The sequence below is a fragment of the Heloderma suspectum genome, chromosome 2, assembly GCF_057233095.1.
Source record: "Heloderma suspectum isolate Gila_16-S chromosome 2, 16-S_ref, whole genome shotgun sequence".
Lineage (NCBI taxonomy): Eukaryota > Metazoa > Chordata > Lepidosauria > Squamata > Helodermatidae > Heloderma > Heloderma suspectum.
Genome location: NC_139459.1, coordinates 25,206,888 through 25,222,402, shown reverse-complemented (window position 1 = coordinate 25,222,402; position 15,515 = coordinate 25,206,888). Strand labels below are relative to the sequence as shown.

The 15,515-nt window shown below is 41.1% G+C and overlaps 1 protein-coding gene across 1 annotated transcript in view; it reads left to right on the top strand.

Annotated features, from left to right (window-relative positions):
- The window catches only part of ZFR (zinc finger RNA binding protein), a 44,376-nt gene that overhangs the window by 20,484 nt on the left and 8,377 nt on the right, over positions 1 to 15,515 (top strand). The window contains exons 9-15 of the mRNA XM_084833014.1: positions 423 to 619; positions 3,522 to 3,641; positions 4,668 to 4,813; positions 6,594 to 6,756; positions 10,060 to 10,265; positions 10,889 to 11,039; positions 12,982 to 13,123. Coding sequence (XP_084689140.1) covers positions 423 to 619; positions 3,522 to 3,641; positions 4,668 to 4,813; positions 6,594 to 6,756; positions 10,060 to 10,265; positions 10,889 to 11,039; positions 12,982 to 13,123 — 1,125 coding nt within the window. The remainder of the gene's footprint in view (positions 1 to 422; positions 620 to 3,521; positions 3,642 to 4,667; positions 4,814 to 6,593; positions 6,757 to 10,059; positions 10,266 to 10,888; positions 11,040 to 12,981; positions 13,124 to 15,515) is intronic.

Here is a 15,515-nt window from a genome sequence, read left to right as displayed (position 1 = left end):
TACGTCTCCACACTTGGAAACAGAGTGAGGAGACTGGAAAAGGGGTGTTCCTGGGGGCAGGATCGGGAGGAGACTGGGGCGACAGCCATATGACATTTCCTGTGGCTGCCCCAGCCTCCTTCCCTCCCTCTCTGAAGTGCCACTGCTAAATGGGCAAAATTGCCCAACTAGCAGAAATGCAGGGCGGCTGGAGACTGGAGGCAAAGATCGCTTCTGTGTTCCAGCCGCCCTGCACTGGATACTCGGCAGCCTCCAAGTTCGGAGGCTGCTGACTATCTTCATAGGATTGCACCCTAAATTACTTTTTATGCTGTTGATCAACCTCCACTCACCCAGGTTACAGCAACACATATTTGTAAATGACAAGTTTAACTTGAAAATGCCATGAAATTTAATACTCATTTTAAAATATTTTGTATTAGGTGGCAATAAGCTACAGACAACAGGAAGCAAAGTGGATGAATTAAAAGTAGTAGAAAATATCAAGAGTGCTCCTTCTGTTGCTACAGTGCAAACACAGGAAGTTAAATCAGATACATCTACTGAACCTGTAACTCCTACTACTCTTGCTGCTTTGCAAAGTGATGTCCAGCCAGTGGGGCATGACTATGTGGAAGAGGTATTGGTTTGAAAACTGTGTTTATGAAATCCAGTTATATAGAAAAACATAAACTGAGAATGAACGTGTTAAATTAGTTCCTGTGGCCTGGAAATATAAAATCATGCTAATATTTGCCGCTGAAAGACCTTTTTGCCATTGTATGAGGAAGCTACTTAAATATTTCTGCTAAGTGTTTGTATCTACGAAAGTATTTGCAGTCGAGAACCAATAGCACTGCTGCTGATTTCACAGCCTTTGCCTTGAGAAAAGTAGAGTCCCTGTCTTGCAGTTGTGATTGCTGAGGTTCCATCAAAGGTAGTGGAACATGTAGTAAGATGGTGGAGGCTATGCCTTGTAAAATTGGAAAGTGGTGTGGCATGGGACAACCCAGCTTGACACTGGTTGTTAAATCGTGCAGGTTCTGGTCCCATGCTGTTAAGAGAGTTAGGGCATAATTCTATGCATGTTTAGACAGAAAAATGTCCTACACCTCCCTGTCTTAGCCAGCCAGCATGGGTGGCTGGGGAATGCTGGGAGTTGTAGGACTTTTTTCTGTGTAAACATGCAAAGGATTGCACCTTTAAACACTAACAATTTTAATTGCACCTGGAAATGGACTGGTAGACAGTGCAAATGATAAAGCACAGATGTAATATCATCAAAATGCCCAATGCCTGTTTTGGACTAACTGCAGTTTCCAAACCAGTTTTAAAGGCAGACCCACATACAGCATAGCCTAAACAGGAGGTTACTAGAGCCAAGCTATCTCCCGATATGGTTGTAGCTGATAAACGGTGCTTCAAGCCACAGAGGCCACTTGAGCCTGTAATGGTGATGCTGGATCAATAAGCACCCCAAGTCTGCGAACCTAATCCTTTAGAGGGGAGTGCAGCTCCTCCCAGAACAGGTTGAACACCCCTCACCTATGTGGGCAAACCATCCACCAACAGTACCTCCTTGTCTGGATTGAGTTTCAGTTTATTCATCCTCATCCCGTCCGTTACCCTACCCAAACACTGATTCAGGACATCCACAGCCTCACCTGTATCTGATAGAAAAGAAATATAAAGCTGGGTGTCATTGAATATACTGGTGACACCTCTACCCAAATCTCCAGATAACTGCTCCCAGCAGTTTCATGTAGATGTTAAATAGCACAGGTGTAAGGATTTTTCTTGGGTCTTGCAAATTACAATAAATCTTGCTCCCTTACTTGCCCTGTTACACATTAGCGTTAATTCCCCTATAAGTACTATATCTTACCCCTTAAACTCTAAACTCCCCAAACCCCATATTGTACCCCTCAAAACAGAACCTGCAGGAACTCAAAGCACAACTGCTAGGAGGTCCCGCAATGATCCCCCAGCACTAGCTTCTAGAATCGGTTCTCCAAGTAGCAACAGAATCACTGCCAAGCAGTGCCTCTCAGACCTCACTTGGATAGAGAGAGTCTATCCAAAAGGATACCATAGTTGATATTGAAAGCCACTGAGAGGTTCCAAGGAATCAACAGGGTCACACTTCCCCTGTCTCACTCAGCAAAGGCCATCCCACAGGGCGACAGGGAGAGCAATCCTATGGTCCTTTAGTGAGTGTCCCAGGGACCATAGGATGGCTCAGATTACCCTGCTCCAACCTTGAAAGGTGGAGTTGGAGATCTGCCCCCTTGCAGCCGGCACAGAGAAAACCATGCTGGCTGCCTCTCTGAGGTCTGAAAATTGACTTTGGAGAGTGGAGAAAGGGGCATTGCAGTGGGTGGGGAGGGGAGGAAACCAGAGAGGCCATAATATCATTTATCCTGAGCCTCCTCCAGCCTCTCCCCCACACACCCCTCAGGTGAAGCACCCTCGCTAGATGGGCTGAAATGCCTGTCTAGCAAAAAAATAAAAAAATCAGAGGATGGGGAGGCAAAGATCGCCTCTGCTGTTCCTCCTACCTTGTTGGCTTCAGCCTGGCAGGGCATAGGAATCTTGGAAGTCCATGGGATTGTGCCCTAAGGCAGTTTCTGTCTGAAAGCCAGGGACAGAAAAGCTTGAAGGATCTATTCAAATAGATCCAGAACATATTTCTCTATTGCCTAATAGCATAGATCTGAGTGCTTAACAATAAATGCCAAAACTTAACACAAAAAATAAAATCTGTAATGTTTCACTAGGAAGAAAAGGAGTCAAACTCCTCTGCCAGGCAGTTTCACAACTTGGACAACAATAACTTAATGCTGTAGATTTTATAGCTAAAATTGCAGGTGCCTTCACAAGCATGTCTCCTCAAAAGATCTTAAAGTAGGGGTGCAGAACATATATTCGGGGGGGGGGATTGTCCCCCACCAGGCCCTTCATAGATTTAGGTTTTTAGAAGAGCTGTTTAAAGAGGTAGAAGTGCTTCCCTGCTTCTTTTGTCTATGAGAAGGAAACCTTGTATTCATAGTTTTCTCTGATTCAGAGCTGGCAGCAGGAGATTTAGAACACAGTGGGCGGTATCCAGTGCTGGCAATTCATCAGCGCTGGATACATTGCGCTAGTGGCAACAACCTTTCGGAGAGCTCTCTGACTTGTCCTATTCCAGAAGCAGTTTGTTTTGGCTACCTTTTGGTTGTGCTAGCCAGTGCTAGTTTGCTGTTGCAGTAGCAGTTGTTCCCGCTAGCACAGTGACTGTGTTGGATTCTGCTTAATAATCAACTGGAAAATAGTTGATCCAACTTTAGTAGCAAAGGTGGGAATAGATTTTCTGTCTCAGACATTTGAGCCCAATGGAATTCTGTTAAGGTTGATTAATAGAGGATTTCTATTGCCAGTATTGCATAAATCATATGCTAAAATATGTGTTTGTGTGGAATTACAACAAGAATGAGTTCAGGTTATTATAAAAACCGACTTGCAGTCAGCAATAATTTTTATACTTCATTTTCTTTATTCCAAAGGTACGGAATGATGAAGGGAAGGTGATTCGTTTCCATTGCAAACTTTGTGAATGCAGCTTTAATGATCCAAATGCCAAGGAAATGCATCTAAAAGGAAGGCGGCATAGATTACAATATAAGGTGTGTTGATATTAGAATGTAAGTGGTCTAGTTGTAACTGTTTCTTTTATTCCATTTCATGATAGTGGAGCAGTTTTTATTACTTGGTCTCTTCTGGGACTGAACTTTGCTAACCAGGTGTTTTCTGCATGTGTGTATGCCCTTCAGTTGCAAAGTCCTGTAAATAACAGTTCTATATTGTAAATATGTATATTTTAATCAATTCTACACTGCTGCGATATGAATATACATGGGTGAGGCATAGAATAGCTGGATATCATGTATTCAGCATGAGGATCTTGCTTGCTTTTCTAAATTCTTAACCATTGTATAACTCATGGCTATGGGAATAACAATAGAAAAGTGTGGTATCTAATGATGGCTTAGATAACAGGGTTATCTGGTGTGGGGGTTACTGGCCAGGAAATGACACTTAGTGCAATTGTATGCATGTTTACTCAGAAATAAATCCCATAAGTATTCAGTGGGACTTCCTACTAGTAAGCGAATACAGCCTGAATCACAAAATATCTGCCCCCAGTTCCTCCCCACTGCCACTAGCTCCACCCAGACTGCTCTGTTTTTCCCCAGTGAGGGAGAGAAGGCTGTGACAGTGGTAAAGAGCACAGTAGTAGCACTGGGAGATGGGAGAAGTTGGGAAGTAGCCTCCATCCGTGCCCCCCAGTAAGTGTCTCTGAGTGCACTGCAGTTTTGATTTTGACTTTGTGTGAATAATTGGCTCTTGCACTGCAGAATAAACCTTAGAGGAACATAAAATGAATCAAAATGTAATCCAGTGTGGAGTAGTGGCTAGAGTGTTGGACTGGAAGCCGGGAGATCCGAGTTCTAGTCCCCACTTGGCCATGAAAGCTCACTGGGTGACTTTGGGCCAGTCACAGTCTCTCAGCCCAACCTACCTCACAGGGTTGTTGCTGTGAGGATAAAATGAAGAGGAGGAGGATTATGTACACTTCCTTGGGTTCCTTAAGGAGGAAAAAAGGAAGGATATAAATGTAATAAATAAATAATCCTTCTTCTCTGAAATAGAAAAAAGTAAACCCAGACTTGCAAGTAGAAGTGAAGCCTAGCATCCGAGCAAGGAAGATACAAGAAGAAAAGATGAGAAAGCAGATGCAGAAAGAAGAATATTGGAGAAGGCGTGAAGAAGAGGAACGGTGGAGGATGGAAATGAGGTAACTAGATTAACCTTCCAAAGCCGGTGGGGTTGCTGTTGACCCCACCAGCTGTTTGGAATATTTGGAAAACTTATTTAGAAAACCTGAACTAATTCATATTCCCGTTTATTACTCAACGGTGGTCAGCTGTCCTGTGGTGATTAATCCTCTCCTCTTTTCAGTTTAAAAAAAATACATTTCATAGCATCATAGAATAGTAGGGTTGGAAGGGGCCTACAAGGCCATCGAGTCCAACCCTTGCTCAATGTAGGAATCCAAGTTAGAGCATCCCTGACAGATGGCTGTCCAGCCTCGTCTTGAACGCCTCCAGTGTGGGAGAGCCCACCACCTCCCTAGGGAATTGGTTCCATGGTTGTATTGCTCTAACAGTCAGGAAGTTTTTCCTGATGTTCAGCCAGAATCTGGCTTCCTGTAACTTGAGCCCATTATTCCGTGTCCTGCACTCTGGGATGATCAAGAAGGGATCCTGGCCTTCCTCTCTGTGACAAGCTTTCAAGTACTTGAAGAGCGCTATCCTCTCTCCCCTCAGTCTTCTCTTCTCAAGGCTAAATATGCCCAGTTCTTTCAGTCTCTCTTCATAGGGCTTTGTTTCCAGTCCCCTGATCATCTTTGTTGCCCTCCTCTGAACCCTCTCCGGTTTGTCTGCATCCTTCTTAAAGTGTGGTGCCCAGAACTGAACATAGTACTCCAGAGGAGGCCTAACCAGTGCTGAGTAGAGGGGAACTAGTACTTCCCGGGATTTGGAAGCGATGCTTCTATGAATGCAGCCCAAAATAGCATTTGCCTTTTTTGCAGCCACATCACATTGTTGGCTCATATTCAGCCAACAATGTGATCTGTTTGACTGACCTTAGTACGTTTAATGTAATGTACTAAGCCACCAGGGTTCTGATTTACCCCATTGAAGTGTTTTTGTATTTTTTTTCCTTGTACATTCCTGTATGTACAAAAAAAATAGCCTATTACAAACATTGCAGAGGTTTGATGGACCCCAAGAATAGATTTCAGTTCTCCTCCAAGTTGCTTTATCTTGACACGGATGTTAATACTCTCAGAATGTGTTTTCTTACAATGTTCTTTTGGGGGGAAAAAAGTCGATGGGAGGGGGGTATATTGGACGACTTCCATTTCTTACTATGAGCCGTAGTATTTCGTCTAGGCATTTTTTGTTTTTTGTTCCCTTCTCTGTTCCGAACCCAGTATTTCATTATGCTTTTAAAGTTTTTGTTTTGCTTTCTTTTCTTTCTCTCCTCCAGGGCTTCCTGCTAGCCCAATAAGGAACATACATTAATAATGTGGAATCCAATGTACCTCAGTAGCTTTTGTGTTAGACTATGTTTTTGGAATGTGATATCAATAACATTATTCTTGAATGTTAAACTGAAGTAATTTTGAAATCAATCATTAAGTTTATTTCCAGCTAGGACTTTAAAGATGTCTGTTGGCTCCCAATAGTTGGTTGATAATATATTTTTTTAATGGTGTGCAAGGGTTAAAAGAGTATATTATATACTCATAGACTTCCATCCCATGTAAACTATATTCCTGTGAATGCTTGTTTTAGAGAACTTTTCCGTGGATGCAATGCTGCTCCTACCAAGTTCAGGAGCAAAACTCTAATTTATTTTAACAGAATGATAGAAGTTGCAACATCTTGTTTCTTTTAAAAACATTTTTAACATTAACATTGACAACATCTGAAATATTGAATATAAAGCAAATGGAAATATTTTTATATCAACTGAAACATTAATGTGGTGTGATTCATATATTTCAGACGTTATGAGGAGGACATGTACTGGAGGAGAATGGAAGAAGAACAGCATCATTGGGATGACCGCCGTAGAATACCCGATGGAGGATATCCTCATGGACCTCCAGGCCCCCTTGGACTACTTGGTGTTCGACCTGGGATGCCACCACAGCCCCAAGGACCAGCTGTGAGTAAAAGCTTGTTCACTGATCAAGATATAAGTAGGTGTCTGCTGACACTTCCTGTAGCTATCCTTTGTCTGTTTTAAAGATTATTCCCTACCTGAAGGTCTTAAAGTTGCAAACTATTTTGATAGATTACTTCACCTAGCATGTGTGGTTATAAGTGCCTGCTGGTGTGAGGTGTTGCTGTGTAAAATATATGCAGATATCTGCTGGAGCTAATAGTCCTTATTAAAATGTATGTGTGGTGTGTGCTCAAGAAACAGTTCTTGCTTTGCCAAAGAACCTTGCTGGCTGGTCAGTAAATAAAGAACTATATTGTAGTTGAAACTACTGGGTGGGGTGTGGACAACATTCATAATCTGTGCAGTTATGGCTAGAGTACTAGAAGGAAAGAAGTCTCGTCAAAGCTAACTTAGAAGTTTGTGGTGGGAGAGAGTGTGTTCTTTATTTAAAAGGGTGTATATTGAGTGTGTGATTTTATTTTAAATGCTTACTTTCTATAAGACCATGTTAGTAATAGTAGGCCTGTTCTTGAATAAATCATTTTCTCTTTCATGTGCCTGCGCAATCACACATTTGAGAGTGTGGACACTTAGGCACAAATGCGGGAAAGTTCTAGAGATCTGACTGAAGCCAAAGTGCTCATGTCCTCACCTGCTGACTGTCAGACAAGAATCTATTGCTCAGGTGGCAAAGAATAGCAAGAACACTTTCTCAGTTCTTTCCTAAGCACTGCATAGTCAGCGGAAGGCTCTTTGCTCTGAGATACTTTTGCTCCTAGACCTGCTTTGCCTGTAGGTTGTAGAGACCAGCCCCAACCACCCTTTGTCTGATTCTTGGTGGGACAGGAATCAGTGTTTGGAGCTGGGGAATGACCTGTAAAATGAAGATTTAGTATAGAGTAAAGGTTCCCACCATTGATATCCACTACTTGTGCCCTGTGCTTGGAAAAGCCATATGTGGCATTCATGCCTTCTCCTACTGAGAATGCCCCTTCTCTAAGGCCTTTCTCACCCCCAACAGGAGCGACCTTCTCTCTCTCACACTGGGTTTTGCTGCCACCAGGACTTTTAAGGCTCTGATCCAACCCTTTACTCAGTCTTCTATCTGCGAGGACATAGAGACTTTACTTATAACCTTTCTACCTTCCCCTTATGTAGCCAAGAGCAGAAGGCATAGGATTTATAAACAAAGAATTTTTTATTGATTACAGTAATCAATAAAGCATATTGCAGCTTTTCTGCAGCCAGGCACTGGGGTGCCGTAGAGACCAAGCAGCAGGAACTGGATACTCACAGGCCGCATTCGGACATCACTTTAAGCCATGGTGGCTTAATATGCTACTCACAGTAGCTTATATTTTAAATAATCCACACTGCCCTGCCACATGAGGAGACTAATAAACTACTGTGAGTATTTTATTAAGTCACTGTGTGTAATCTGAGTCATCCCCCTGCCCTCTGTCCCACTGCAGTCCTCCCACCTGAGCAGTGGCGCTGTTTCATCTACTGGCAAAGGAACTAAAATCCTGTGTGACTCATAAAGGAGCAAAAATCCTGGGTGCACCAAGAGGACCTCCCTCAGTCAGGAGGCACCTGATGCACCATCAACACCCTGCACGCTCACAAAGGAGCGAAAATCATGTGTCCACCAAAAAGGGGGTGGTGGCTTTAAAACCTTGGAGGTTTGCAGAATCAGGACCAAACTCATACACAGCCTCCCCTAGTCAAGAGGCACCTGATCCACTATCAAAACCCTGTGCAATTACCCTGGAGGAGGGAAAATCCCAGGCGCACCAAAAAGGGGGTGGCACAAATAAACACTTTCTTCTCCGTCCTAAGGCCATGGAACTGCCTTCCTCCATTAGAATCTACCCCAAGTTTATTTTTATTTTAGATTTTATTTAACACCTTAATGTTTAAATTATTAAATTGTTATTATTACATTGTTATGTCAAAGTCCTAGAACCTTCTTGCATTTAGGCTTGCACATGTATATTTGTGATTGCATAGTAGAGAATTGGAGAAAACCACTTACAAGTAAGAAACTTTTATATCATGAATGATGATGTTTGAGTCTGTCTAGCTAAATAACTGTTCGATGTGCCTTTGAATTTGGCGCTGTTCGTCAGTGGAAGAAGATCAATGATGTCTCCCTCTTCCTTTATGTATTTGCTGCCACAGACTTTGGACCAGGAGAGGAGCTAGTATGCCAACTAGGGGTCCACAAATTATGGCTGGCCTTAGTGGCTAAGCATTAGTTTCTACTAGCCAACTTTGAAGTCAAGTCCCACCATACAGTAATATTATATACACGTATCAATATTGTCTGATGAGAAGTATGGACTTTGGCCAGTAAGATGCCCATTTTAATTTTCTGTGTAAGAAACGTCATTACACAAACGAAGAAAAAAATGACTAGTTTCTCAAGGAGGAATCCTATGGCACCTTAAAGACTAAACTTCGTTCGTGGCATGACTTCAATCCTGTGCATATTTACCTGGGAATACACTCCACTGAACTCAGTGGTGCTTACTTCTGAGTAAATATGCATGGGTTCAACTTGTAAAGCACACTGAACATTTGCTTAACAAAGGATTTTCTTCAGCCAGTAGATATGTAACCTTTTGCTTTGAATTAGAAATACAAACAATTTTAGAAAAATGTTTTACCATTTAAACTGTTATCTGAGTAGGAACTGGATCAAAAAGGAGAGAGATACCCAGCCTGCTTGATTACTTTTGTCCCTCTTTTGTCTATTTTTGGTGTTTTTGGCCTGTGCAGTTCTAGCAGTTTGAAATGTTAGAAATGAAAGTGTTTTTCTCCTCAGTGACTGCCAGAGTTGCAGACCAAACGAGAGAAGCAACTTCCACCCTCCATTTCCCCAGCCTTGTTTTTAATCTGGAATCTCTGCTTGTGCCACTTGATTAGCATAGATAGGACTGAACAGGCATTATTCTACTGAGAGTCTGGCTCAGATTCTTGTATGTCATGCCTTTTAAATTTGAACCAATCTGTGAAAGCCTTCTTAAGCCCAGTCTTTATCACCTCAGCTATTTGCCAGAGTAGGGAGGACCTGTTGCCATATTGCCCTGGTAAGTGGTTTTGTGAAAGACTGATGCCAACCACGTCTTAATTTCCTTGCTTTTAAATGCTCTAATTCTGTATATGAGCTCTCTTGATATGCTTTGGTAAAAAAAAAAAATCTTGGGGCAGTAATTTAAATAAAATAGCAAGGAACAGAAAACAGTGAAATACAAAATGTATTACAGAACATAACTGAATTTTAAAATTTTCTGTTTGTAGCCCCTGCGTCGACCAGATTCATCAGATGACCGTTATGTAATGACCAAACATGCAGCTATCTATCCAACTGAAGAGGAACTCCAAGCAGTTCAGAAGATCGTTTCTATCACTGAGCGTGCACTGAAACTTGTTTCTGATAATATGACTGACAATGAAAAAAGCAAGAGCAAGGAAGGAGATGATAAAAAAGAGGGCAGTAAGGACCGGTATGTTTTGTTGTCCTTTCATTACATCACACTTTTTCTGCATTGACTTAAGTTGCCAGCAGTTGTTGCGTTCAGATGAGGAATAAAATAAAACGGAGCCATGATTTGTCCTTTATTCCATGCCACCCTCTTGAATTCCCTGGGCAGTGTCCAACAGGGCTGCTAGCTTACACAATTAACATAGTGCTTGCATTAGTGATCTCTAGCGCATCAGTGGTGTAAGCTGGTGCGACGGGTTTCCCTGGAAAACCTGTCACACCAGCTTATGCTATTAGCGTTGCACTCTAGAGGTCACTTACGCTAGTGCTATGTCAATTGGGTAAGCATAGCAGCCCCATTGGACACTGCCCAGGGAATTCAGTGTGAGCTTCTTATCTAGGCTCTTGTTTACTGTTACCTTCAAAGTCTGTGCCCAGAGATCCTGGCTTCTATGCTCAGGATAATGAATCCCTCACTGTTTGCCAATGGGAGAGTTGTACATACAGAATCATACAGTACATACAGCTCTGATAAAGGACTAGAGTATTACATATTGAGATATTTCATTGCAATATGAGTGTTTTCTTGGAATAATGATTAAGGTCTGAAATACTGCTTCTCACAGAAGCTTTGTTTTTATACAGAGCTTTGAAAGGAGTCTTACGAGTGGGAGTGTTGGCTAAGGGTTTGCTTCTCCGGGGAGACCGAAATGTCAACCTCGTTTTGCTATGTGCGGAGAAACCTACTAAGACGTTGCTGAGTCGTATTGCTGAAAGTCTGCCCAAGCAACTTGCCGTATGTATGGTTTTGAACTTTGGGCTGTGAATGTTGTAAAGATTAACTCATGGTTCTGCCAATCAAATTTTCTGAATGTCCTAATATACTTTAAAGTAGATGGATTAGTTACGAACTACTTTCTGAATGCAAGTGGGGACCAGCCTCTAACAGGAGTCCTCCCATTCAGGGCTCCTGGAACAGGAAATTTGTACTCCCCATTCCAGCTCTCCTGAAATCTTCCCCACTATGCTATAAAGAATTTGATGCTAGGGCGTGAGGGTGCATGCTGAGGTTCTGGAGAATGGGAAAGGGAAGTGTTCTTCTTTCCTCCCCTCTTCTGAGCGCCCCCCCCCCAAATATATCATGGGAAGAGGACGCTTTGAACCTCACAGTGCTCCTCTGCTTAAGCCTTCCCTCCAGAATACTATAAATTCATAGGGACTCAGGTAGACCAATTCTCCCCTCATACTCTGTGTCCCCCCCCATGCCCTTAACATTCCATGGATCCTGAAAGATAATAGGTTCTTGTTGAGCTATTTGTTTTTTTGCTTCTTTTTTTAAACAAAATAATATACTTCTTCATATCTGGGGAGACCCCTGAGTGTGCAGAAAAAAACTACCTAATTTTGGGTGGTCCCAATTCACCTCCCAACATCACTGCCCAAATTTGGCGTTAGAGGGAATTAATTTGATGTTCCATGAAAAGTTCTCTCCAAGATCCATTGGACACCCATATTCATTGTGCAAGTTTGAAACTGTTGTGTGTATGAAGAAATCAACTCTTTTCCCTTAGGATAACTTCTTTTTTGCAGGTTAGATTTGGCTTTCTTATATCTGAGTTTCGATTACAGCCCATATTTGTGCAGGAAGCAACAAAATTCTTCTGCCATGGAATGGCCAAAATGCCACCAGAAGAATGGCCAAAATGTTTTTAGTGTAACATTTTGTACTTGTGGATTGGCTTCTGAAGGAATTACGTGAGCTCCCACGCATACTTTGAATGGCTTGAATCTCATTCCTTCCTTTAAAGAAGGGAAGCCAGAACAGTCTGTTGGTAGGCAGTCAGATTGATCTCAGTTTTACATTAGGGCTTGCTAGACTTGGAAGTGGATTGATTTTCAAAACAAAACTTTTAGACTGGAGAAAATCCTGCTTCAGAATCAAATCTAAATTCCACAAGGACAGCTGGGGTGGTCTGTTCTAGCAACAATAGCAAAAATGCAAGCAATCTTATAAACTTGAAAGATTTAACAAATTCATTGTGGCTTAAGCTTTGTGAGGTAGAGCCAGACTACGCATTACATGTGAGATCCAATCACTGATATCCTAACATATTTTTCCTCCAAAAATAGTTGCAAGTATCCTCGATTTAGATTGGGGGGGGGGGGGGTGTCTAAATTTGAAAACTCCATGCTATGGCCCTGATCCAAATTGCATATTTTTTCTCTACCTCCTTTTTCTCTTCCCCCTTTTAGAACTATTAACCAGATACAGTACTTGTATGTCTGTATGTTTCTCCCTCCACACTTAATATCAGCTGTGCGTGTGTGTTGGATCAGGCAATCTTTGCGGTGCCACACTACAGCTCCAATCCAAATTGGGGTGCCTCCATAGCTGCTCTCTAAAGAAGAATATCATAACATCTAGTTTGGTCCTTAAGCGTCCACTTCATCATACCCATGAGGTGTTTTCAAAAGTTGATAGATACTTATCTATGTGTGTGTGGGGAAGGGAGCAGAGGGAACAGCGTCACGAAAATACAATAGATGTGTTTCAGAGTATGTATTAATTCAGGGTTCAGTCAGGAACGTGTCCCCTTCCACTTGAAGACAGAGATTATAAGGTATAATCAGATTCCCAGCAAATAGTATTAAGTCTCCAGATATTGGGGATTAGTCTTTTTACCTTCACCTTCTTTGTGAAAAAGTTTAGTAGATGCTTCATATTTTCCCTTGTTTAGGTAATAAGCCCTGAGAAATATGAAATAAAGTGTGCTGTACAAGAGGCAGCAATCATCTTGAATTCATGCGTGGAACCGAAAATGCAAGTGACCATCACATTGACATCACCAGTAATTCGGGAAGAGAACATGAGGGATGGAGGTTCGAAATCTGTTAAAAGATGCTCTGTTTTAGTTGACATAAGCATTCATTCTGTTCTAAGATGGCATTAAGTCCTGGAAGGCAACATGCTGGCATGTGATATACATTGAATGGCAATTCAGTCATCAACCAGTCTTGCAAGAGTGTATATTTCCAAAACACTTCTTATTTTAGACTTATTCACTGCAACCAACAACCTCAGATTTCTGGAAAATATTTTTTTTTTTAATTTACAAAACTCCATTTCTTTGGAAGAGTAAATGTTCTATGGTGATGATGATCACAGAGGATTCCTCCCTAAAAAAGAAATTGCATCAGGCAATAGCATTGTATGTTTGAAACTGGATAAATCTTGCCATCACTTACATAGCTTTGCTACATATAATCTATAATTGTACAATTGATTTTCAAGTTCAGAATTATTCTGACTTTGCTTGGAGCAAGATGTGTATTTTTTCAGTTTTTTGAGGTTGGTTTCTGGTCTGGAGTGCAATACATGGAGCTCCTGGTATTGATTGGAGTGTTTTAATTGAGCAGTACACATGCAGTGTGTTGTAGTAAAGAGAGATAGCTGAGGTCAGTTAACGTAGACGTTGGAACTTTTAAAACCAATACGTATTTATGACTGTACAATCCTACTTGTGCCAGCAGTGTTGCTTTAGGGTCTGTTCTGTAATTCTTTCAAAGCTACAAATGTTTTTAAGCCAGCAAGCATGATAATGTAATGTCTGCAGTAAGTTGGCTCTGTTTATGGGTCAGATAAAATGAACTTTGTTTTCTTTCATCTTGTGTTTGCAAAAAGTTTATTTTGACAGATACAGTGGTATTATTGGTTAGGAATCTATAGCATGGAATGTAAGGCTCTGTTAAAGTTCTTGATAATATGGGGGTGGGAGGGGAGAGAGAGAGAGAGAGAGTGAGTGAGTGCGCGTATGAATGTACAGCCATGAAATGAATTCTCAGTATTATGCTTTTGGTAATTAATTTTTTAAAGTATAATTACCCTAGAAGCAAGCTCTGTGTTAAAGAAAACACAGCTTGAAGATTAATGTACATAAGATTTTTCTTCCTGGTATTTAATGGTTTATGTGCACTAAATGCTTGAGTTTACATAATACCATTGGCCTTTAAATTCTGATATTACCTGAGTACCTTTGCTTAATGCCATGAGTTCAGTTTATTTACTCAGCTTTACCAAAGAACAGAATCACATTTGGTTATATGCAACTTGCAAAGATTTAGCCAAAATAAAGGAAACATTAGTAATATGAAATCACACATTACTTATTTTAAACATGAACTTGATGCTTTTTTTACTGTGGCAAAACAAATTAATTTTTCCGTTGCTAGAGTATTTGAACTCTGGAAAAATTTGTTCTCTGCCTTTAAAAGAAAACAAAGCTCTATTTTTGTCTGACCCAAACTAGGATTAGAGTTGCCATTCTAAGTTTGATTCACTTCCTAAGTATTACCTTGAGGGAAGCAAAGCTTTTATTTTGAATAATTTCCTCAAGACACTGAGCAGCTTAAAATGAATATGCAAAAATGTTTACCTCTGGATGTGTAAGTGGTGGTATTAAACTGCAAATTTGCAGTAAACAAGGCTTTATGAAGATGGTTGCTTATTTGTGGCAAAAAAAATGGTATGCTCTTACTGCAGCTCATAATGCTCGGTGTCTTAACATGGTTGATGGAATCTAGCTGGCTTTTGGGAGTTGAATTTAGGTGGCAAGGAAGGCTTTGCTGGAAGAACCCAATTTTAAGTAAACGTACTTCCATTTTTCATTGAGTTGAATGACATCTTAATCCTATGTAATCCTGTTCAGTTTCAAACTGAAGGGGAGGGGAAAGGAGGAGAAGGTAAACACAAAACTGTTAACTGTGTAGGAATTTTGCTTCACAGTTTTGTGCATCGATCAGAAAATTTTACTGGATTTACTCTGGATATAATATTAAAGATGCTCTAACCTGTGCTGTGGAAAGTGTTTCTTCAGCAAAGTGTATCTCTGTGTTTGTTTTTTATCCTTAGTTTATTAGCCCCGGTCCAAAGCCTTCTAACAGAGACAATTGAATCCTGTCAGGGATTGCTGCCAAGACATCGGAAGGATTTTTGACCAAGGTTTTCTAAAGCTCAGTGTCACACCTGCCATATTTGAACAGAGGGGGTTTGGTTGCATAGTCCTAGCATTTACTGTTACTTTTGTGTTTTGTCTTTTTTTCTTGTCTTTGTCTCTCTCTCTCTCTCTTTCGCTCTCTCTCTCTCTCTCTCTCTCTCCGTGTCTCTCATTAAGCAGTGTTCACACTAGCTTTGAAATAGTTGACTGGGTAATACTTAATTCACATCTGGAATTTAAAGAGCATGGCATACCTGTTAACTTCTTAATAATGAAAT